The sequence below is a fragment of the Eubalaena glacialis genome, chromosome 3, assembly GCF_028564815.1.
Source record: "Eubalaena glacialis isolate mEubGla1 chromosome 3, mEubGla1.1.hap2.+ XY, whole genome shotgun sequence".
In the NCBI taxonomy this organism is placed as follows: domain Eukaryota; kingdom Metazoa; phylum Chordata; class Mammalia; order Artiodactyla; family Balaenidae; genus Eubalaena; species Eubalaena glacialis.
The window spans coordinates 19,694,885-19,719,145 of NC_083718.1; the positions used below are offsets into that span (position 1 = coordinate 19,694,885).

The 24,261-nt window shown below is 45.0% G+C and overlaps 1 protein-coding gene across 1 annotated transcript in view; it reads left to right on the forward strand.

The window, feature by feature from the left end:
• Positions 1–966: 966 nt before the first annotated feature.
• The window catches only part of MTARC2 (mitochondrial amidoxime reducing component 2), a 31,257-nt gene continuing 7,962 nt past the window's right edge, over positions 967–24,261 (forward strand). The window contains exons 1-4 of the mRNA XM_061185327.1: positions 967–1,238; positions 7,019–7,192; positions 13,402–13,564; positions 14,551–14,691. Coding sequence (XP_061041310.1) covers positions 967–1,238; positions 7,019–7,192; positions 13,402–13,564; positions 14,551–14,691 — 750 coding nt within the window. The remainder of the gene's footprint in view (positions 1,239–7,018; positions 7,193–13,401; positions 13,565–14,550; positions 14,692–24,261) is intronic.

Sequence of the window (24,261 nt, forward strand, 5' to 3'; positions counted from 1 at the left end):
AAAAAAAGGTACTGATGAACCTAGTGGCAGGGCAGGAATAAAGACGCAGACGTAGAGAATGGACTTGAGGACACGGGGTTGGGGAAGGGTAAGCTGGGGCGAAGTGAGAGTAGCATCGACATATATGCACTACCAAATGTAAAACAGAGAGCTAGTGGGAAGCAGCTGAATAGCACAGGGAGATTAGCTTGGTGCTTTGTGTCCACCTAGAGGGGTGGGATAGGGAGGGTGGGAGGGAGAAGCAAGGGGGAGGAGGTATGGGGATATACAGGTATGCATATGCCTGATTCACTTTGTTGTACAACAGAAACTAACACAGCATTGTGAAGCAATTATATTCCAATAAATACGTATTTAAAAAAAAAAGAAGCCACTCTCGAGTTTGTTTAGAGCGCGTAAGTTTCCACGGAGCAGGTTATGGGCCGAAAGTTCTGCAGTTCTCAGAGCGATCTGCCAGTAGGAGCTCCTAAACATTTAAAATCACCCATTCTGCAATCTACCATCCACTTGCACTGTTCCCTGCGCTCCAATCACGCAACAAAGTGGGCAGTACAGGGAGCGAAGGGGCAGTGGAGAGCCGGGTAGCGCGTGAGGGCGGGCGAGGAGTTACGCTGAGTCGCAGGGCCCCGGGAAGAGGGAGAAGTAAGGCGACAGTGACCGTTCCAGAGAAAGTGGGCAGCCAGGCCTCTGGTGTGGGGCCTCCGGAACCGCCCCCAAGGGCACCTGAGCATCCCAGTTCGCTCTCGGCCTCGCTTCTCTCGGTTACCGCCTGGTCCTTGGCGCCCAGTTAGGCGTCCCCTCCCTGCGCACAGCCAGTCCTTTCGGCGCGCGGAAAGGGTGTCAGGGCCGGTGCCTGGGCCAACTCTGGCTCCTCCCGCTCGCCTGCAGCCTTGAGCGCCCGGGCGCCCTCCCCACGCCAATCGCTGCCTAGTCCGCGCTCAGACCCGCGCCCGCGATCGCTGGGTCATGGGCGCCGCCGGCTCGTCCGCGCTGGCCCACCTGGGCCTTCCCGCATCGCCCCGGCCCCGCTGGCTCGGGGTCGCCGCGCTGGGACTGGCCGCGGTGGCGCTGGGGGCCGTGGTCTGGCGTCGCGCGCGGCCCGGGCGGCGCCGGCGGCTGCAGCAGGTGGGCACCGTGGCAGAGCTCTGGATCTACCCCGTCAAGTCCTGCAAGGGGGTGTCGGTGAAGGCGGCGGAGTGCACGGCCCTGGGGCTGCGCAGCGGTCACCTGCGGGACAGGTAGGGCCGGGCGCGGCGACAGCGCAGGACCTGCTGGGGAGGGAGGGAGTGGGGCGGGGGAGCTGGGGCCTGTCCCAGGGTAGGAGAAGAGAGGTTTGCCACGTGCGTGTCCTGGGCTGCTTGTTGGATCCTCTGCCTTTGATCCTGAAGCTGGAAAGGTGAAGCTCGCGTCTGATGCAGATTTGGAAAGGTAGTGGAGGCAAGATGTTAGCGCAAGTTCCTGTGCCTGAAGACACAGTGAGGCCAAACAAACCGAAAGGTTGGAGTTTGGAGCAGAGAAAGGTTCATTGCAAGTCCGTGCAAGGAGACGGGTGGCTCAGGCCCCCCAAGACCCAGAGCTCCCTGAAAGGTTTTGGCAATGCATTTTTAAAAGCCAGATGAGCGAGGGGGGTGTCACAGGGTATGTGATCAGCCTGTGCACAATTCTCCCATTGGTTGATGGTGAGGTAAGAGGATGGTGTCACAGGGGTTAACATCATCATTCCTTAGGCTCCAGGAGGCCTGAGGCTATGCGCTTTTGGTCATCAAGTAGTTAACATCTTCCATTTGATGGGAGGTTGTCACATCTGTAAAACCATTCAGGAAATGTGCATCAAATACTGTTATCTAGGTACTTCAGAGAGGAGCTAAAGCAGAGGGTATGGGGGAAGGGCCTGTCCTGGGAAGGCCTCAGAGAGTCCTGCTCTGTTACAAAGCCTCTGCCCCTCCCTGGAGGGGACACATGGACACAGAATGGTGCAGCTGGATATCGGGAAAGCACTCTTGACAGAGAAGGATGCTAAACCCTAAAAAGAGTGAACAAGGAAGAACAGAACCTCCTTCTTTGCTTCCTTAGGATGAAGATGCTTTCCTGTTTGGCTTGGATGGATTAGCTGTGGTCCTGTGTCTAGTGGGAGGGAGGTTTGCAAATTGGTCATTCAGGAAGCCTTCTAGACAGGCTGTTTGCTGTCCTGAGTTCACTCCAGGACACGTGTGTTCTCTCTTCTCTGAAGACTGCTGTCCTCTTAAAGAAATGTGGGCTCCCACGGCACTGAAAAACTTCAGCTTGTTGTAGAGAACTGTTGTGTGTGCAGACCATGTAACTCATGGGGCATTTTCCATCCCCTTTCACCTCAGATTTCTGATCCTGGAGAGTTTTTTAAGACTATAATTTCCTGAGATTCCCATCCCAGACCTACGGACTCAGAATCACCAAGAGTGAAGCAAACTCGTGTGGGGGTGTTTAAATCTCCCCAGGTGATTCTGATGCTATCAGGAGAGGGTTTTCTCTGTGACCATTAAGAATAAGAGCATTTTTCGAGCCTATTCAAGTGTGAAGGCTTAGAAAAGCCTTCTGACTGCTGGGAAGACTTCAGGCAGAGTGAAGAGGTAAATTCTCAGGATGCACACCCAGAGAAAATGGACTTGTGCTCCTTCCTTCCTCATGTGAAGGACTGAGGTTATTTCACAGAGAGATTCAGTTCTTATCTGTGTTTCCTCTTTTCATCAGAATAACTATTGCTTTCCCACTGCTCATTGCCACTACTTTGCTGTGACTCTTGCTTCCATGGAAAGAGAATATTTGTCCTTTGCTTTTCTGCTTCTGTGGGCATCTGAAAATAGATGGAACTGTATCGACTTTCCCTTGTTTTGAACAATAAATGCTTGGGATGGGGTGGTGTGGTATGGAGACTGGGATGAGGCAGGGAAAAACAATGGAATAAACTTTTAGTCAATGGTTCATATGCAGCAGATGCTTAACAAAGTCCTTTCAACAGATGATGTAATTTAAGCCTCAAAACAATCTTGTGGGCTAGGTATTGTGTCCACTTTGCAAATAAGGTAACAGTATCAGAAAGAATGAGTATTTCACCCAGGATCACAAGACCATTACGTGCTGGAGGGATTTGAACTCGGATCTCTGAGTGCAGCACTCACGCCCCTCCTGTAAAACCAGCATGTGATTTACAAGGGCAAGGATTGTGCCGAGGATCAGGAGACCTCAGGCAAAGTCACTTAACCTCTCTGAGCCTCATTTTTTTTTTCATTTGCAAAAGAGGGTGAACTTGATGATCTCCAAGACCCTATCAAATCTAGATTTTAGTTATTAAAGGATAATTGAAACTCGAAAGCAAGCTGGAAAGAACTCTGCTAAATGCTGTTATTCTCTCAACTTGAGAGTTCAATCACAAAACTACAAATAGTCTAGAATGCAGGAAAAGCCTGCCTTTATTTATTTCCAATTTGAATCTGTGTCTTTGGAACTGTTCTAAGAAGCCGAGAGCTTCCTCTCTAAGGGCTCTGTGCCTTAAATTTCTAGAGCGATTTTGCTCAAAGCCTTTAGCATATTTGTGCAAATGCTTGGCCTGAGAGCTCTGAGCTTTGAGCTCGTTTCAAGTCCATCCAGCAGAAGGCTAACACTGGCTGATTGGTACAGATGCTGGGAGGGCATGACTGCCCTCCTTGACCTTGTAAACCCTCACTCTCCGCAGCAACCGTGTATGACTCGCCCGTTGATAAACCCAGCCCTTCATTTCTTCTGCATAGACTATTACCTCTTGGAGACATGAGTCTGCTAAGTTTATTATCCCAAGTGTCATACCCTCCTGCCCTTACCCTCCAGCTCTCTGTGGTAGGGCTCCTGTTTTCCACCCTTTTCCAGCTCAGTCATTCCTACTTCCCAGGCCAGTTTGCCAGTTTAGAAATGAGACTTTCCAGCTGTCTTGGACTCTGCCTCCTGAACACAGCTGTTGGTTGTTCAGGGCATTGCTGTTCTTTTGGAGACTCTGAGCTCTGGTCTCTGCACTGCTCTTCAAGCCACATACTCATGTTTTCTGTGTAAAACGAAGGTGCTGGCTTTCAGGGTTGCAGACGAGAAAAAATGGGTCGTGAAAAAATCCACACTCCAGATATATCCTTTCTTTCAGATCGGGCAGAACAGAGGTCATTATTCATTCCCTGGGCATCATTTGTGTGCAAGAGGTGAAAAATATCATCATCCCGGTTACAGGGTGATGGGGGTGGCTGGCTGGGGTATGTTGCCGATGGCACCTTTGCATCTTTTATTGTGGTCTTCGTCCTACCACAGTGTTGGGCTGCTTGCAAGTTGCCACCTGCCCCTTCCATTGCAGGATTAGCACAGAACCTCTAGCCACCACTTCTCCTGCTACGTCCCAGGGCTTAACCCCCAGATGATTATACAATAGGCAGGAGCTGGGGGCGTGGCTTGAGAGCCAGAGTGAAGGGCTAAAGTTGGGGGATGGACGGCAGGTGAGAAGACTCAGCCCAGGGACGGGGCTGACTGTTGGAAATAATGGGCCATGGCGGGGGGTGACTCCTGTCTGGACATGTGTCTGGTCGTGTGCAGCTCTCAGGGCGAGCCTTGTCTCAGAGGGGGACGGGCCATGTTGGAAGTTCAAGTGCAGGCTTTGGTGGAGTTCATCAGAACAGGGTCATCCAGGACTCTGCACCCAAGGATGAGGCTGGAAATAAGGAACAGGGCCCAGGCCCGAGGGAACAGGGCTGTAACAAAGTAGACAGGAAATCCCTGGTCACAGAACCCACCCTCACCCCATAGGTGAACGGGCTAGAGAACCCTGGGAACCAAAGATCCCTAGAAAGAAAAAGGTGGCCTCCTCAGAGGGTCGGAGACCTACGACTGCCCAGCATCCTCAACTCCTGGGAAGAGTAGCCACGACAGTTCCTAAAATGCCTTTGCACTCTCACCATCCCGCCGCTGTACCCTCGCACCAACGCACGTGCCAGTTAGCAGGGCTCAGGACCCAGCCCCTGTCTGCTGGCTTGGTTGCAGGGGAGGGCAGTTATCCAGAAGCTGAACAGGGATAGGTTGCCTGACGGGGAGGTTCCAGAGGGCAGATTACCTGCCAGGGTCAGGAGATGGCTTAGACCTGGTTCCCTGCGCTGTGATGATAGCGGGTGTCCTCACCAGGTTATTGTGAACATTCCATCTGGCTCCAGTCATATTTTGAAATGTCTCCCTCCTTCTGGAAGCGGCTGTCCTTTTTAGCCTGCTCACGTGTGGGAGGCCCCAGTGTTCAGTGGTGGCTCACTCATCAGAGCCCGCAGAGTTCCTCACCCACTGCACTCGCTCTGTCTAAAATATTGATGTTGAAACTCATTTCCCCTAGGGGTGGCACATTTTTCTTTTTTCATCATCAAATCATTTGTGCGATGTCACCCCAAAGACACGCTCTACTATCGATAAGAGCATAGCCAACCTAACCAGGTCAGCCTCCCATTCCATTCTTCAGCTCACCCCACACCCCACTGTCCCCTTGGATGTGATACACAGCGTGTGAAAGCTGAGCCTAGAACGGGGGCAGAGGGAGGTGCTCTCTAGAAGGTGAATGGAGTTCCTATCTAACACATGATTTGCAGGAATTTTTTTCTTCTCCAGCTTTATTGAGGTATAATTGACATATAACATTGTGTGAGTTTCAGGTGTACAATGTGATGATTTGATACACATATATATTGTGAAATGACTCCCATGATAAGGTTAGTGATCACATCCTTCACCTCGCATAGTTTCCGCTTTGTTTTTGTTGTTGTTATGGTGAGAGCATTTGAGACTTTTCTCTCTTAGCAACTTGCAAGTAGACCATACAGCAGAGGTTCCCAACCTTTTTGGCACCAGGGACTGGTTTCGTGGAGGACAGTTTTTCCACTGACGGGGGTTGGGGGGGATGGTTTGGGCGGTAATGCAGTCGACGGGGAGCGATGGGGAGCGATGGGGAGCCGCAGGTGAAGCTTCACTCACTCGCCTGCCACTCACCTCCTGCTGTGCAGCTTGGTTCCCAACAGGCCACAGACTGGTACCAGCCCATGGCCCGGGGGTTGGGGACCCCTGCCGTACAGTATTATTAACTATAGTTGCCATAATGTACATTACGTCTCCAGAACTTTTTCCACTTAGAACCTCTTTTTCCTCTTTGACCACCTTCACCCATTTCCTCCACCCCCAACTCCTGGCAACCACCAATCTACTCTCTGTTTCTAGCAGTTCCCCCCTTTTTATATTTCACTTACAAGTGAGATCATACAGTATTTGTCTTTCTCTGTCTGACTTATTTCTCTTATTGTAACACCCTCAAGTTTCATCTGTGTTGTCACAAATTGCAGGATTTCCTTCTTTTTTATGGTTGAATGATATTCCATTGTATAGATATATTTTCTTTTTTTTTTAAATGGAGGTAATATTGGCTTATAACATTATATAAGTTTTAATGTGTGTGTGAAGAAGAAAGGCTGTTTAGGGGTTTCCTGATCAGGGTCCACATGCCCCAGCAATTTAAACCCAGCAGAGGCTGGATTGCATCCGCTGGAGTCACAAACATTCAAGACCTTTCTCTAGAGTTTCAGTCTGCTTGGGCCATTAGTTGGTCAACCCCATCTTGTTCCACAGCAAAAAGACCTGGAAGACATTCTGCTTCAACCAGAGACAGGCTCAGGGAAGTCTCTGACCAAAGCAAAGACCCAAAGTAAGCAAAGTAGTTGCCCCAGCAGTTGAGAAGGTCCCTATACCAGCCTCACGAGAAGGATTTTCAGGACTGGGGATTTTCATACATTGGCCAGATGTTCTTTCCCAGGGCTGTTTGTACCAAACAGCCAAAGAATTTTGGACCCCCAAAATTTGGCTAGACCTGGATACTGTCTGGAAAAAATTGTTGGGTCCTGAGTTGGGGCAGAGGGAGGGTTTTGATAAAATAGAAAGCTAGAGGGAAGCTATGGAGAAGGTGGTAGAAGATTTTCTGAGTGTGCCCTTGTTTGTTTCTTGGCAGGTTTTGGCTGGTGATTAAGGAAGATGGACACATGGTGACTGCCCGGCAGGAGCCTCGCCTCGTGCTGGTCTCCACTACTTATGAGGATGATTGCCTTATCCTCAGGGCACCAGGCATGGACCAACTGGTTTTGCCAAGCAAGCCACGTTCTTCAAACAAGATCCATGACTGCAGGTGCTCTGCTTGGGGGCCTCTGGGGATCTGTGACAACTGATTTCCCTTTAGGCTCCACCCTGTACTCTGCCTTGCTACACTTTGCATGCTAGATGATGAGACTGGTAAAGGAAATATTTAAGAGAAGTCTAGTCTATGTTGGGATCAAGCCAGTGGTCAGGTATGAGTGGGTGAAGCAGAATATTGCATTAAGGATATTTAGATTTGCTTTCATCAGATATGGCAAGACATGCAGATACAGAAATGACGGTCATGAAGAAAGAAGTTTTTTATATTCACAGATCCCTAGAAACAGGAGGCTCATACCATGCAGGGCCACATGGGGAAATACCAGGTCGGTCAGGAGGCAGAGAGGGCAGGGGAAAATGTGAGCACGAGTCTTTATTCTGGTTTCTACAGGCTCTGGGAAAATTGGCTCCGGGGCAGAGGGGCTGTCCCTAGTTGTCTGGTACCTGGTCCTGGGTGATTAGAGCAGGGGACAGTGGCCAGAGTATAAAAGCACAACAGACGAGGTCGTTGGGGTGAGGGCTCTGGACTGGCTGGTTTGCCTATGAAAGCCTAGTGTTTTACTATCTCTAGGAATTGACTAACTCTGGGAGGGGTAGTTCCTTCAGCATCACCAAGTCCCAAGATGTCAAAGCATCAAAAATATAAAAAGTAAAAAGTCATGATTAATACAAATATAGAGAGGATACAAAGGGCCAATCTTTAGGGTTTGTCTCCTTTTATTCAAGTAAGATGGACTTCTATTCAGAATTGCCAGGCAGGCAAGGGCATTAGTGGAGATGTTACCACCTGTATCTCCTGATTGGAGATTGTGTTCCACCTGATTGGAATTGTATTGAATTGAACTTGAGGCTCAATTAGAGAAAATTGTAATGAATTCATATATTTATTTATTTATTTATTTATTTATTTCAACTGTGCCTGGTTCATCTCAGGCACTTAAATAAATGTTAGTGCTTACATAGTTGATATCATCTTTATTGCATAGAGCCTCCCTATCCATGAACGTGTTGTCTTTCCCCACTTATTTATATCTTTTTTCCCCCATTTATTTATTTATTTATTTATTTGGCTGCATTGGGTCTTCATTGCTGCACGGGGGCTTTCTCTAGTTGCGGCGAGCGGGGGCTACTCTTTGTTGTGGTGCGCGGGCTTCTCATTGTGGTGGCTTCTCCTGTTGCGGAGCATGGCCTCTGGGTGTGCAGGCTTCAGTAGTTGTAGCACGCAGGTTCAGTAGTTGTGGCTCGCGGGCTCTAGAGCGCAGACTCAGTATTTGTGGTGCATGGGTTTAGTTGCTCCACGGCATGTGGGATCTTCCCAGACCAGGGATCGAACCTGTGTCCCCCACATTTGCAGTTGGATTCTTATCCACTGCGCCACCGGCGATGTCTCTATTTATATCTTTTTTTTTAAATGACTAATTTACTGAATTGTAGGCTTTTCTTTTCTTTTCTTTTTTTTTTTTCCAAGCTTTTTATTGAAATCGTTTTCAGCTTGTTAGGAAGAAACATCTTAGTTTCAGATAGAAGTGGCCCACACAGTTGCAAGTTTTTACCTTAAACTGTTTCAGACAGGAACTTTTTAATTTATTTAATTTATTTATTTTGGCTGTGTTGGGTCTTCATTGCTGTGCATGAGCTTTCTCTAATTGCAGCGAGCGGGGGCTACTCTTTGTTGCGGTGTGCGGGCTGCTCATTGTAGTAGCTTCTCTTGTTGCGGAGCATGGGCTCTGGGTGTGCGGGCTTCAGTAGTTGTAGCACGCAGGTTCAGTAGTTGGGGCTTGCAGGCTCTAGAAAACAGGCTCAGTATTTGTGGCGCATGGGCTTAGTTGCTCCGCGGCATGTGGGATCTTCCCGGACCAGGGAATGAACCCGTGTCCCCTGCATTGGCAGGTGGATTGTTAACCACTGCGCCACAGGGGAGCCCCTACCCACCTATTTATATCTTATTTTACTTCTTTAAAAAGTTTTATACCCAATCAAAAAATGGGCAGAAGACCTAAATAGACATTTCTCCAAAGAAAACATACAGATGGCCAACAGGCACATGAAAAGCTGCTCAACATCACTAATTATTAGAGATATGCAGATCAAAACTACAATGAGGTATCACCTCACATGGGTTGGAATGGGCATCATCTGAAAATCTACAGACAACAAATGTTGGAGAGGGTGTGGAGAAAAGGGACACCTCTTGCACTGTTGGTGGGAATGTAAATTGATAGAGCCACTATGGAGAACAGTATGGAGGTTCCTTAAAAAACTAAAAATAGAATTACCATATGACCCAGCAATCCCACTACTGGGCATATACCCAGAGAAAACCAAAATTCAAAAAGACACAAGTACCCCAATGTTCATTGCAGCACTATTTACAATAGCCAGGACATGGAAGCAACCTAAGTGTCCATCAACAGATGAATGGATAAAGAAGATGTGGTACATATATACAATGGAATATTACTCAGCCATAAAAAGGAACGAAATTGGGTCATTTGTAGAGATGTGGATGGATCTAGAGAGTGTCATACAGAGTGAAGTAAGTCAGAAAGAGGAAAACAAATATCAAATATTAACATATATATGTGGAATATAGAAAAATGGTACCGATGAACCAGTTTGCAAGGCAGAAATAGAGACACAGATGTAGAGAACAAACGTATGGACACCAATGGGGAAAGCGGGGCGGGGTGGGGTGGTGGTGGGATGAATTGGGAGATTGGGATTGACATATAAACACTAATATGTATAAAATAGATAGCTAATAAGAACCTGCTGTATAAAAAAATAAAATAAAATTCAAAAATTGAAAAAAAAGTTTTACAATTTTCTCTATAATAGAATTGCACATCTTTTGTTAGATTCAGTCCTAGACATCTTATCTTTTTGTTCCTATTTTAGATGACAATTAAAAAATTTTTTCTGTTTATGTTTGGTAGTATTTATTCTTTGATCATTGGTGGAAATTTCCAGTAAAACTGCCTGGATTTTCTTTATAAAAATCCATTCAGGCTTTTATGTCTTCTTATGTATTTTTATGAAGTTATTTTGCTTTATGACTTAGTAGATTACTAACTAATGTTAGTTCTATTGTACTCACACACGGAGATTCCGTTTTCTTCTATGGGGTGTTGATGATAGAACATTTTGTATCAGAATGTGGAAGAAAGTAGACTTTGCATAAAATTCTGAGAGAACTTTTTTTTCTTTTTTGGCCACATCGCATGGCTTATGACATCTTAGTTCCCTGACCAGGGATTGAACCTGGGCCCACGGCAGTGAAAGTGCTGAGTCCTAACCACTGGACTGCCAGGGAATTCCCAGATTCTGAGAGAATTGAAGAAGGTGGAATGGCAGAGGGATAGATAGAGTCTGCTGCAGGGGTGGGAGGGAGGAAGGATTAGGGGAGGGATAAGTTTCAGGAGTGGGAAGGGACACTGGATAATCAGTTTTCCCTTGCCCCACTGGATGCTTTCTACTTTTCAAAGTGCCCACACTAAGCTTATCTGAGTGGATGGAAGCTGAGGGTAGAAGTGTGCGCACTTATACACGAGGGCTGTGGTGAAGGGGTTGAGGGAAGTGCTCAGCCCAGGAACGGATACTTAAGGAGCTGGTGAACGGTGGGATCAGATCTGTGTGAAATAGTAGACTGGTTGGTTGAGGAGAGTTTTAGGGGAAAGGCTGAAGGCTCTGAGAGAGAGGACCATGAGACGGCAGGGGGACCGAGGCCAAACAGCAGCTCCAAGAAGGGGGTTTAGAGAGAAGGAAAAGGCCAAGAAACATCAGAAGAACAGCATGGAGATTTGACAGTAGGTGAGCTAGGTTGTCAGAGAATGAGGCGTGTGTAGCAGTCAGACCAGGACTATGGGCCTCGGGGAGCACAGGGTTGATTCCTGAGCCTCTCTTGGATTCCCTCACATACATCACCCCAGGAGCCTTCAAGCTGGGAGAAGCACTCACGCAGAGAGGTGCAAACACTTCCTGTGGTACTTGAGGGCAGGTAAGGGAATCAATTTCCAGATCCTCAAATCCCATAGGTTCTCCCTCCAACAGTGATCTTAGCTGCAGGGGGCAAGTTCTCCTCTCCACCTCGCCTTTGTACAGATGAAAGGCTTGCCCACCCCATGTCTTAGTAGGGAGCACTGCTCTGGGAGGGGAAAACCTATGGGGCCCAAACAATAAAATATACTGGTGTTGATAAAGGAGAATGTCTCCAGTGATGGGGTAAAGTCATTCTACAAGACAGTGGTAAAGTCATTCTACAAAGTGGGGTAAAGTCATTCTACAAAGACAAAGTCTTTGTCTTACGCTAAAATTAAGGAGCCTCTAATCAAATTTGCTGATAAATTATTAAAAAACACTTTTTGATGAATGATTATTAAGTGCCAAAGATCACAGAAGGGTTCAGAGGATGAGTGAAATTATTATAACTCAACTTCTTCCATTCCATCTATTAACACAGTGGATCCTTAGAGTTCTCATTACAAGGAAAAAAAACTTTAAAAAACTATGAGATGATGACTGCTAACTGAACTTGTAATCATTTCACAGTATATGGAAGTCAAGGCGTTACGCTTTACACCCCAAACTTACGTACGTCAATCATGTCTCAATAAAACTGGGAAAAAAGTTAAAAATAATTTTTAAAATGTGAACCATAAAAGAAACCCTTAATCATTTATTTTTAAAAATAGATTGTTTTTAAAAATAGATATCAAAGTAGCCTGGCATTTGGAATCCATTGCATGCTTTTAAAAGCATAATTTTATTTTAATATAATTTATATATATTTATAATATTAAGACATAGTATATAAATTATGATATAATTTTATTTTAAATGTTAATATTTATAATTCAATGGAAATTTAATCTTTCATAACAAATTAAACTTATAAAAAACATGGACAGACCTAGAGAATATCATACTAAGTGAAGTAAGTCAGACAGAAAGACAAATATTATATGCTAACACGTATGTGTGAAATCTAAAAAATAATACAAAGGAATCTATATACAAAACAGAAACAGATTCACAGGCATAGAAAACAAACATTGTTACCAAAGGGGAAAGTGAGGGGGAGAGGGAAAAATTAGGAGCGTGGGATTAATAGATACAAACTACGGTACATAAAATTGATAAGCAACAAGGATTTACTGTACAGCACAGGGAACTATATTCAGTATCTTGTATAGGGACTTCCCTGGTAGTCCAGTGGTAAAGAATCCGCCTTACAATGCAGGGGACTCGGGTTCGATCCCTGGTCAGGGAACTAAGATCCCACAGGCCACAGGGCAACTAAGCCCACGTGCCACAACTACTGAGCTCAGGCGTGCTGGAGCCTGCGTGCCACAGCTAGAGAGTAGCGCGCACCACAACGCAACTAAGACCCGACGCAGCCAAAAATAAAAAAATAAATTAAATAAAAAAATAATAAATAAATCTTAAAAGAAATTTTGTATAAACTATAATGGAAAATCTGAAAAAGTATATATAAAATGGAATCACTTGCTGTACATCTGAAACTAACACAGTATTGTCAATCAACTATATTTCAACTTAAAAAAAGAAAAAAGTTGACATGCCAACTTGCAATTCTGTGAGGGGTACATAGCTTTTATCTTTTGGGGGCACTCAAGCAAAAAATCCTTGAAGACCATTTTGTTATCTGGTGGAATCTGTGTCCACCGTGTGAGGCAGGTGGTATATTATTATCTCCAATTTACAACTGGAGGCAGAAGGTCAGAAGAGTTTAATGATTTGCTAAAAGTCACAGACTAGAGATGGCAGAGTTCCAGTTTTAGCCGGGTCTTGCCAGACTCCAAGCTCAGGGCGCCTTTACCACACCACCGTTCTTCTCCCCTTCTGAAAGTATCCTAAATCCTTGCTACTCAAAGTGTGGTCCGTGGACCAGCAGCCTAGGCATCCTGAAGCTTGTTAGGAATGCAGAACCTCAGGCTCCAGCCCAACCTCCTGAACCAGAATCTGCATTTCAAGGAGATCTGTGTGAGTTACAAGCCTATTAGGGTTTGACAAGCTCTTCCCTGCTCCCTCCCCCTCTGTTTCTGCCCAGCTTTGGCCCACAGACCACTTACTGGTCTTCTGGGAGAGTCAGGTCCCAGCAGCACAGCTGTTCCCTCTTGACCCCATCACTCAGTGTGTTGATGAAGAAGGTAACCCCACTGCTCTCTGTGACCCTTCCAGGGTGTTTGGTCTTGACATCCAGGGCAGGGATTGTGGTAACGAGGCTGCTCAGTGGTTCACCAACTTCTTGAAAACAGAAGCTTTCAGGCTGGTTCAGTTTGAAAAGAACATGAAGGGAAGACCATCAAGAAAAATTTTCCCTTCTGTTGGCCAGAATTACCAGGTGAGCTTGCAAAGAGCTGCCCTTCACTTCAGGCTTCCTTCTGGGCCCCCAAAGAGCCTCTCTTGGGGCCTCAGTTAGGAAAGTGTAGTGATGGTCCAGGGGAGTGGTACTGAGGGTGTTCCCTGGGCAGGTATCAGGGATGGAGAGGGAAGTGGATGAGAGCCTGGTGGGCTCTCCAGGATGCGTGGAGGATGGAATATGGGAGGAGCTGTGGAGGGAGAAGCCAGGGGTGACTCCCGGGGAGATGGGGACTCAGGAGAGGATGGACTGGGAGGCAAAAGTGAAGTTTGATTGGGACTAAATTCAGGTTTCCTAAAAGCACAGAAGCAGACTTTCTCCAAGTCCTCCCTTCGCAGCCAGTGGGGTGTGGTTGTTTCGGGGGCTGAGAAGTCACCTCCTCCTGTGTCAGCTACAGCCCCCAAACCAAAGCCTTTCATTCTGCCGTGAGATGAGATTCAAAATGCACCTCGGGGAGTCTCTCCTCATGATCCCTGGACAAAAATTTCCTTGAATGCAGGGGTTTTTATCTGCTGTGTTCACTGCTATTTCCCCACCTAGAACAGTGCCTAATATACAGTTGGTGTTTAATAAATGCATGTGAGTGAACGGTGCTGCTGAAGGAAATCATGGCTAGGGTATAGCTGATTGGCAGGAGACCCTTGCCCTGTCCGGTGATGTTGATGATGTGGCAAGGGGCTCACTGCTGGGCGCCTGAAGGAAGAACAAGAGATGTGGCTGGAGGGTAACATTGGACCTGAGCCCGGCTGCTGCCTTCAGTGTGTGGATGGGGAGCCCCACCTGTGTCCAGGGTGGGCAGGAACCCTGACTTGGCCGTTTCTAAGCCCTCAGTGTCACTTATCCTTCCTGAACACCACTCTCCCCTTCTGCGCTCAGGTGGTTTTGCTTCTGGATTTTGCTTAGTTGTGCAGTTGGTCTGAGCCATTCCACGGGCAGTGAGGCATGATCATGCTGTGTCCTTGGCACAGGTGGCCTACCCGGACTGCAGCCCCATCATGATCCTCTCAGAAGCTTCCCTGGCAGATCTGAATACCAGGCTGGAGAAGAAAGTGAAAATGGACAATTTCAGGCCAAATATCGTGGTGGCAGGCAGCAATGCTTTTGAGGAGGTAAGCCGCTTGCTGGTTTTATGCTTGATGCCCAGATGTGCTCCTTAGGCAGTGCCAAGTCAGACCCTCCGAGGTTGGCAGCTGGGGAGGCTCTCCTCCTCCAAGGATCACCTTCGCCTTGTGTGGAGTTGTTCACTTATTACAGCTGTCATCACCTCGCTGGCCTCAGGGGGCTGCTGTTCACTCTCTTCAGTGCTCAGGCCCCAAAGCAAGCAATGGCAACTCCAAATTGTAGCAAGTCTGGGACAAGGCTAGAATGTCTAATCATAGCTCAGAGATAACTAATGGGAAAAAAAAAGATGAAGAGAACAGCCATCTCTCCCTTTCCTGTAGCATCCAGGGGTGCTCAAAGATTTGAGGCTTCTGGAAGCCCCAGACCCCAAAGTGGAGGCCAGGAGGATATAGGAGATCTGCCTGTGAACCAGGACCTGGGGACATTCCATGCTTGGCCTGAGTTCTCTCCCAGAGGACCCATATACTCCCCTATGTAGTTGAAACTAGAAATTTCCACCCTCCAAAGACTCAGCCCCTTGTAGCCGTAAAAGGACAGCCACATCAGAACCCAGCTGTAACCTGTGATCTGTACAAGAAATACATATAGCTGGGCATTGCTCTGTAATAAGAAGGACCAGGAATCATATTAAACATTGGGAGTCAACTCAACTTTGTAAGCACAGGAAAGAACAACAACAAATACCATTTGTTGGGTGTTTACTGGGTGTCAGGCACAGAACCAATGAATGGCTTCATGCAAATTACTTAATTCGATCCTTAGGATCAAAGCCTACAGTCTGTGAAGTCTGTACTATTTTCTCCTTTTTAATAAGGAAGCAGAAGCTTGCAGGTGTTACACAACTTGTCAGGCGTGGAAGTGGTGGCTTTGGATGAGAACCCAAGACTTGCAACTCCAGCTTCTGAGGAGCGGAGGTCATGGTTCCAGTCTAGAGATTCCAAGTAGTTAACTCTGAGGGGAGAGGCTCTTGAATACCTTATCAATTCTTTGCTCCCTTGGGTGACCACACGTTTTTTTGTGTGAGTGAAATGTGCCCCTATTTGCTGGTAAAGGTTGCCTTTTAGGGTAAACCTTTGCATGGAGGCTAGTATAAATCCGTGCACATGGAGGTACTTCATATTACTTGATAATGAAAAAAATAGCAACGTATACAGAAGTTGTCTACTTGTTGATATTATCCTGTTGTTTGTTATCTAATTTCTTTAATTTCTCTCTACATTTTAAAAAAATGTTTCTTAATTGATCATCTATCATGGACCAGGCACTGTGGTCCATAATAAGGGCCCTGGATACAGAGATAAAAAGATACAGATCCTGCCCTTCAGAATTTCCCAACAGGAGAAGAATGGCCAGGAGGCAATGACAGCCCAGCGTGAGGAGTACTTTAATGCACATGATTAGCAGGTGCCAAGGATGCTTAGAAGTAAGGATGCCTAAATCTGCCTGGAGAAGGGGGGTGTGGGGTCAGAGAGGGGTCAAATCAAGCTACCCAGAAGCCATGCTGTGTAGTTGTGTGTGCTGACGAGCGGGAGTGAGGGTCATGGTGGGTAAAGGAGGCCACCAGTTGGGAGGCCTAAAAGCACGACAGGGCATTACATTAAGGGTGCCTGGGAGCATTTCAGAATCATAGGGACACTGGGGGTAAAGGAGAAGTGGCAGAAGGAGGGTGGACCTGGAGCTGCCTGAAGGCCAGCATGCCGGGGAGTTTGGATTTTATACTGTGGTAATGATTTTGAATGAGGAACTAATTATTGTTTGCATTCATCCAAGAAATATTGCCGAATTGCATGGTATTATGATTTGCACGATATGACTCTGGCCACTCTCTAGAAAGTGCATGGAAAGTTAGGGAAACTGAGGCAGAAATATCAGTGCCGTGCTTCATCCCCAGAGGGAGATTAGCAGGACTTACCTGAAACCTGCATCAGAATCGTGATATGCCTGTGACTGTGTCGGCAGCACCATCCCAGGTGAATCTTGTGCAAACAGTGCCTGAGGAAGCATTGATTTAGGAGAGGTGAGGGGGCAAGGGTTACGGAGGGGGTGGGAGAAAAAGGGGTGCTGACATTCTCAGACCATCAGCTCCTTGAGGGAAGAGACGTGATTTCTCCCCAGGAATAATCTAGATTTGGTGTGACCTGAAGTGGATAAAATTTGAGGGTGGTCTTTAAGAAAAGAAAATATCAAAACCAAAATTAAGTGCAGGGTCTCGAAAGGGTCTGGGGCTTGAGGCTCAAGCCTCATTAACGAAATTCCCAGTAAACCCACCTATTTCTCCCCTGTTCTCCTTTCCCATTCTGATGAACAGAGGGTACAGAAGTATGGAGTCATTAGACACTTGTTAAACACCGAATGAAATTAGCCTCAGTGTTAATAATGCAAGTTACTAAAGACTGATTAGAAATTAGTCCAGGAAGCAAAAATTCTTGCACAGGACTCCTGTAACTGGCCCATTCTTTTCTGAGAAACTTTCTTTTAGGGAATACAATTTTTCTTGATTTGTCTCCACTGAAGATAATAATTTTAGTTTAAGATCTTGAACCAGAGGAATAAGAAGAAGAGATAATCCTATTCCCGGCTAAAGAATTTTTGCTTTTCTGTAACTTGTCAACTAAGAATTTTTGCTCACCTCTAACCTGTTAAACTGAACCTAAGGCTGATGTAAACCTAACCGTATTCTCTTAGGCAATTTGAGCGGGTGGAGTCTTTTTTTTTTATTTTATTTTTTTAATGTTAAGTGACCTTGTTCTCCCAAGTCCGTTTGTTTAGTCCCGCATTGTGATGGATGGGCTTACAGAAACAGTGCATAAGGTAGAATACTCTTATTTGAATAGAAGAGTCCTCTGGAAATGCACATTAAAAAATCTTTACTATAAAATGATGCTAATGTTGCTGATTTATTCTCCCTTAACTTAAGAAGACAAAGCGTTAAGGGCCTGATGAGTTAACCTGTCTACCTGGCACCATCACACAACTATAACCCTTCCAATTAGTGGGACTCTGTTAAATATTAATGTAAAATGATAATGCAGGTAAATATTTCATAGACCAACTAATAATAAAAACTATAGCAAACCTAAGCATGGTACAAAAATTCAGGCCATTATCTATTGCAGAGTCACAGAGTGATAAGAGGATGCATTGTGCAACATTTACTCTTTGTGACCCAAAACACTTTGTACTTTTACCGTGTAACTCAGAATAGTAAGCAGATTTTAAAAAGCGGCTTCCTTTGGTCCAGTGTAGTGTGTTTGAATTCTGGGAACGTAGAGCAATCAAGTTTGAAAGTAATAAGATTGACCAATGCTTCTTATCTCTAGTTGACCATTTCCCATATACACCCTGCCCTCACACGTGTAGCCTCCCCCATTATCAACATCACTCACTAGAGAGATACATTTTTTTTTTTTTTTACCAAGGATGGACCTATACTGACATCATAATCACCCAAAGTCCATAGTTGACCTTAGGGTTTACTCTCGGTGTTGTACGCATGTGGTGGACTGCAGGGGCTCCCCTCATCCCTTTATGGCATGCCTTTCAAATAAGGGGTCCCTGTTCTCATCTGGGGAGCTTTTCTGACATCCCCACTTTGATAGGAGCCTCAAGCAAGGACCTCAGGTAAATTAGTCCTGATTTAGAAAAGCTAACATGATGAGCACATGGGAGACAGGAGTCCTGGGTGGAGGGAGCAGTAATACAGTCACATTCCTGAAGAATTTGCCAACGGAGTTAGTGCCTTTACTTAAGGAGATCTCCTTATACATTTGCTTTTTTTGTTTCCATCTCAGTAACTCGAAATATTTGCCACAGAGACTTTTAGGGGCTGAGAAAGAGAGAACAGAAGCATGTGAAGCCAAACCCTAGAGAACTTCGGCCCCTCTCATACCAAGGACAAACTGGAGGATGCTTCTTGGGGCTTCTGTACAGCCTCACAGAGCCCTTTCCATCACTGCATCCACACAGTAAATGAAACACCCCTGAAAGCTGCAGCAGGAAGACAAGTGGACTTAGAGTGGGAGGGAATGTGTAGAGATCAGCTTGGGCTGTGGTTCCCACACTGGAACAATCCCCATCCCGGGTCCCAGCTGCAGTCTGGGCAGAGGAGCTTTTTAAAGCCCCCTGGTGACTCTGGCTTGAGCCAGGGCAGAGACCCTCTGGCCTGGGGTTTTCCTTGGGAGCAAGGTGCTAATCAGCAGGAGCTGCACGTGGCTGGAGACCAGGAGGGCCACATGGTCCTTCTGTCTCTGTGAGCTCGACCTTAACCTCCTTGAGCATCATCTTCTGATCTTAAAGTGGAAAAGTTTTACTAAAGGATTTTAAAGGTTCTTTGCAGCCCTAGAGTTGTACAATTTCTGTTGCCTTTTTCTTCTCTCTGTTAATGTGTGAGTGTGAGTGTGAGTGTGTGTGTGTGTGTGTGTGTGTGGTTAAAAAGGCACTTTACCACAAAGGTCTCTCAGACCCCCTCTCTGACATGACCTCTTTTGTTGGCTTTTTTTATTGAAGTATAATTGATTTACAATGTTGTGTTAGTTTCTGGTGTACAGCAAAGTGATTCAGTTATACACATATATATGTATATATATATTCTTTTTCAAGTTCTTTTCCATTATAGTTTATTATAAGATATTGAATATAGTCCCCTGTGCTCTACAGTAGGACCTTGTTGTTTATCTATTTTATACATAGTGGTGTGTATCTGTTAATCCCAAATTCCTAATTTATCCCTCCCTCCCTTTCCCCTTTGGTAATCATAAGTTTGTTTTCTATGTCTGTGAGTTTATTTCTGTTTTGTAAATAAGTCCATTCGTATCATATTTTAGATTCCACATTTAAGTGATATCGTATGATATTTGTCTTTCTCTGTCTGACTTACTTCACTTAAGTATGATAATCTCTAGGTCCATTCATGTTGTTGCAAATGGCATTATTTCATTTGTTTTCATGGCTGAGTAATATTCCATTGCATATATGTATCACATCTTCTTTATCCATTCATCTGTCAATGGACACTTAGGTTGTTTCCATGTCTTGGCTACTGTGAATAGTGCTGCTATGAACATTGGGGTACATGTATCTTTTCTAATTAGAGTTTTTCTGGATATATGTTAGTTGGCTTTTTTTAAAACAAACACTAATGTTGCACATACTATATTCCAACTTTTAAAAAAAAGTAGGTTAACAAACACATTTTAATCTTCCTAACAATTGCATGAGGTCTATTTCTCAAGACTCGCCTCACTGTGCTTTTTCTCGTTTATCCTTGGTCCTGAATGCACAAGCCCTTGAGTATGTAAGATCTTGTTGAACTGAATTCAACAAGGGGCAGGGATGTGACCATTGAATTTTGTTCATCATATCTTACCCACCTCTAAGTATGTTATTTTTCAGATCAAGGAGGAAATAAAAACCTTCGATGACAATAGTACATGGGTATTCCCTTTGAGCAGGTATGATCGCACAGACATACACATTTGAACATCACGAGTAAGGAGTGGCCATTTGCTTTACAAAACAACCCTAGAGATGAGCCCATCGAATACAGATGTTGAAGCAGAGAAGGTATTGTAGAGGCGGGTAGGAGTCATCAGATGGACCCCCCCCCCCCATACACCGAACCCTTTCCCTCCATGTCCTCCAGAAGGCTGTGATTCACACACCTGCACCCAGATGCTGAAGAGCAGCCCAAGCTGCTGCCTTTGGGAATTGGGGCTGGTGGCTGCCTCTCCCAGACTCTGCTGTTGGTGGGTGTGGGACCCCCAGCATCTCAGTCAGAAGCTGAACCCCAAGGGGAGACTAGGATCTCTTATTGTCCATGAAGCACTGGAATCCTCAGGACCCTAACCTCCCTGAGAGGACCCTGGCGTGTGGATGGGACACGAGCAGCCACAACAGCCCCGCAAAGTATCCCTCCGTGAATACACATCAGAGAGAGAGGAAGAGCGACATCTCAAGGTCTCTTCTTTCCTTTTTTGTAGCCTGTTACTGGTGTTCCGAAAAGTAGGTGACCCCTCCAGGGAACGGAAGCTAGCTTTGCTGGCTTTATCCAGCTTTGGGAAGTCCTTCCTTTCTGCCTGGATTTTCCAAGTCCAGGGGTCTCCAAAGATCAACTTCCTCCTGGCACATATATTATGCATTTAGGTTAACAGAAATGTATATCCCGTAATTCTGTAGGAGCATACACCAGCCGCTGTGAGGATGAAGTGGTTTACTTCTTTGCACGGGGTTGCTCAAACACGGGATCAGGAGAAAGGCTTGAGGGCATCTGGAACCAGGGCTGCAGAGAAGTAGAAAGCTTCTTGATGATTTAATTCAAGAATCTTTTTAAGATACAGTTAATTTTTTTCTGATTATAAAAGTAATTTTTTTAAGTACCACATCCTCTGTGTACAGTTAGAAAAATACAGAAAAATTTAAAGGAATAAAAATCCCTCACCATCCTACTGTCAAAAAGTAGCCAGCAATAACATTTTATTGTGTTTCCAATATTGTTTGTATGATATTGTATAGATAATTTTGAATTCCACCATTTTCACTTCATGGCATATGGCAAACATCTCTTATCTTTACAAATTCCTCATCAGCATAGTTTTCATAGTTCCATATTAGTTCATCACAGAACTATGCAATAACTTATTTAGCCATTCCTGTATCATTGGGCATTTAGGCTATTTTCCATTTCCCCTTACATGAATAATGAACAGCTCTGTAAAACAGTCTCTGTCTACATTTCTAAGTTTACTCTTCAGAAATGCTGAATCAGCACTTTAAAGGCGCTCCATATACATTGCCAAATTGCTTTGCAGAAACCCTGCACCAATCTGTATTCCCCCAAGCTCAGTGGAAGTATGCCCTTTTTCTTGTACTCCTGCCAGCATTGATGCCTATAATCTTTACTTATCTGGTAAGTGAAAAGTCACGTCTCATGTAAGTTGGTAATTCTCAGTGTATGGCATCCAGTGTTAGTCAGTCTGTGAAGGAAGTTTGACCATGAGGTAGAGTTTTACTTCGGCTAAGGAAACATTTCCTGCAAGTTCATATCATAACCAAGATTCTGGAACATTCCTGTTGGCAACAAACATTTATTGAGGGCTTCCTGGGTGCTAATCTCTGAGATGGATGCTAAGATTACCAAAGTGACCTCACTGTGTCTGCCTACAAGGGTCTCAGGACGAAGCAGGATGTAGGGCTCAGTAGGGGAAGGGCTGTGGTACTGGGAACATAACCATGTTACGTTTCTCTGGAGCTTTCTCTGGAGCCCAGAGAAAGGAGCACGCAACGCAAGGTATGTGTGTGTATAGGGATCTCGTTGTAGGAAGAATGCCATGGGGTTTCTTTATAGGGAGATTCGAACAGGACATTAAAGAATATCATTTTGCTTGTGTACCTTAAAAATAGAGAAACAGATTTTGGATTGAGATAGCTTAACTGTGCGGTGTAATGGGAAATATCTATTTGGTCTTTGTCCCCTGTTCCTGTCACAGCTCCTAAAACCCTTGGAATTTCCTGACTGACAAGGGTGATAGGAATGTTTTTTGTTAATAACAAGCCCCTTTCAATCACACCTAAGTTTATGGTAATGAGGTGAGTGTCAGGATGGGTGAGGCAGGTCGATAGCTTCAGGAGGGAGCTTGGTCACCAGAAAGACCAAGACATGATTACAGTGTGGAACTTTCAGCCCCACCCCAGACTTCCAGGGAGGGGAGAGGGGCTGGAGGTTGAGTTTAATGATTTAATCAACCATGCCTAAGTAACGAAACCACCATAAAACCCCTAAACGATGGGGTTTGGAGAGCTCCCTGATTGGTGACACATCAGGGTGCTGGGAGGGTGGTGCATTTGGGGATGGCACAGAAGCTCTGCCTGTGCCCTTCCCCCATACCTTGCCCTGTGCATCTCTTCCATTTGACTGTTTCTGAATTGTATTCTTTATAATAAACTGGTAATTGTAAAGCACTTTCCTGAATTCTGTGAGCTCTTCTAGCAAAATATGGAACCTCAGAGGGGGTCATGGGAACCCTTGATTTATAGCTGGTTGGTCAGAAGTATGGGAGACTTGGGACTTGCAGCTGGCGTCTGAAGTGGGGCAGTCTTGTGGGACTGAGCCCTGAACCCATGGGGTCTGTGCTAACTCAGAGCAGTTAGTATCAGAATTGAGTTAAATTGTTGGACAGCAGTTGGTGTCAAAGAATTGCAGAATTGGTGTTGGATAAGACACCATGTATTTGTTGTCAAAAAGAATCTGAGAAACTTTCTAGACTAAAATGATTTTTTAAAATGTGTTGTTGGGATTATAATGCTTCGTATAAAAAGTAAAACGAAAAAAATAAAAGAAACATTTATTATAAAAAGCAAATAATACTATTTAAACTTGAGGAGCCTTCCAAATATATTGCTATAAATATATACACACAGGTATTTATACAGATTTTTTTTACATAGATGGAATCATCCTACATGTAGTATATATATCTAGGTGTGTTTTTTTCCCTCAGCAACATCTTGAACATTATTCAGCGTTAATAAATGTAGATTCACACCCTCCTTTCTAATGCCCAAACAGTAAGTCTGCATGCATATAGCCAGCCTCTAGTAGATGACTTTCTGAGCCTATGGTAATCTTGTCCAGTCATTGATACCAAGCCAGAAAATTACTTAAAGATTTCTAGACAAAAATTTTGTTTATTTACTTATTTATTCCTTCGAATTATCCCAACATAGCTTAAAACTTCTTCTAACAATTGTACGTATGACACAGTATAATGAACTGATAAGTAGCCATTAAAGAATCAGGAGCAGTGGAAGGAAAGCACCGATCATGTATCTGAGATTTGGGGGGGGAAGGGCTCAGGTGATAGTAGGCGAGCAGGGCCTGAGGTGTAGGTGCCCAAAGGCTCTGTAGCTGTTGGTCTGATTAGAACTGCTGATCTGATCTGTGCTCTTTAGGAGAATTCCTTTGTAGACCACTGAACAGCAGACCCACTCAGGCTTTTGCCCTCTGTCTTTCCTTCCTACTCTCAAATGTCTTGTCTGTCTATGGTTAGTTGGTTATTCAAGAGCTCACCTGGGCTTCCATTCTCACCTGGCACTCTCCTCTCTCTCTCTCTATATATATATATATATCCATAGAAAAAGATGGAATATATAGATATATATCTATTTCCTCTCTACAAATATATATGTATATATCCATGTATACATGTGCATGTGTGTGTATGTATAGCCACAAGTATATATGTATATAATCATAGAACGTATATAGAGAGAACCATAACATATATAGAGAATGATGGATAAATATTCTCTCTCTATAGCTATTCCCTCTCTCTAAATATATGTATATAGCTATGTGTGTATAGCCATATGGAAAGAGAGAGAGATTAATCTCCTGGCGTACCTTTAGTGTTTTGCTGGGCACATGCCCATATGCACTCCAGTGAAGGTCTCCAATAAACAGACATCCTCCCCTGTGCTGTTCTGTGTGTTCCTCAGCAACCACTCCAAACCCTTCTTTTATGTCTTTCTCTGGATGCTTCTTGTGATAGGAAACCATGTAG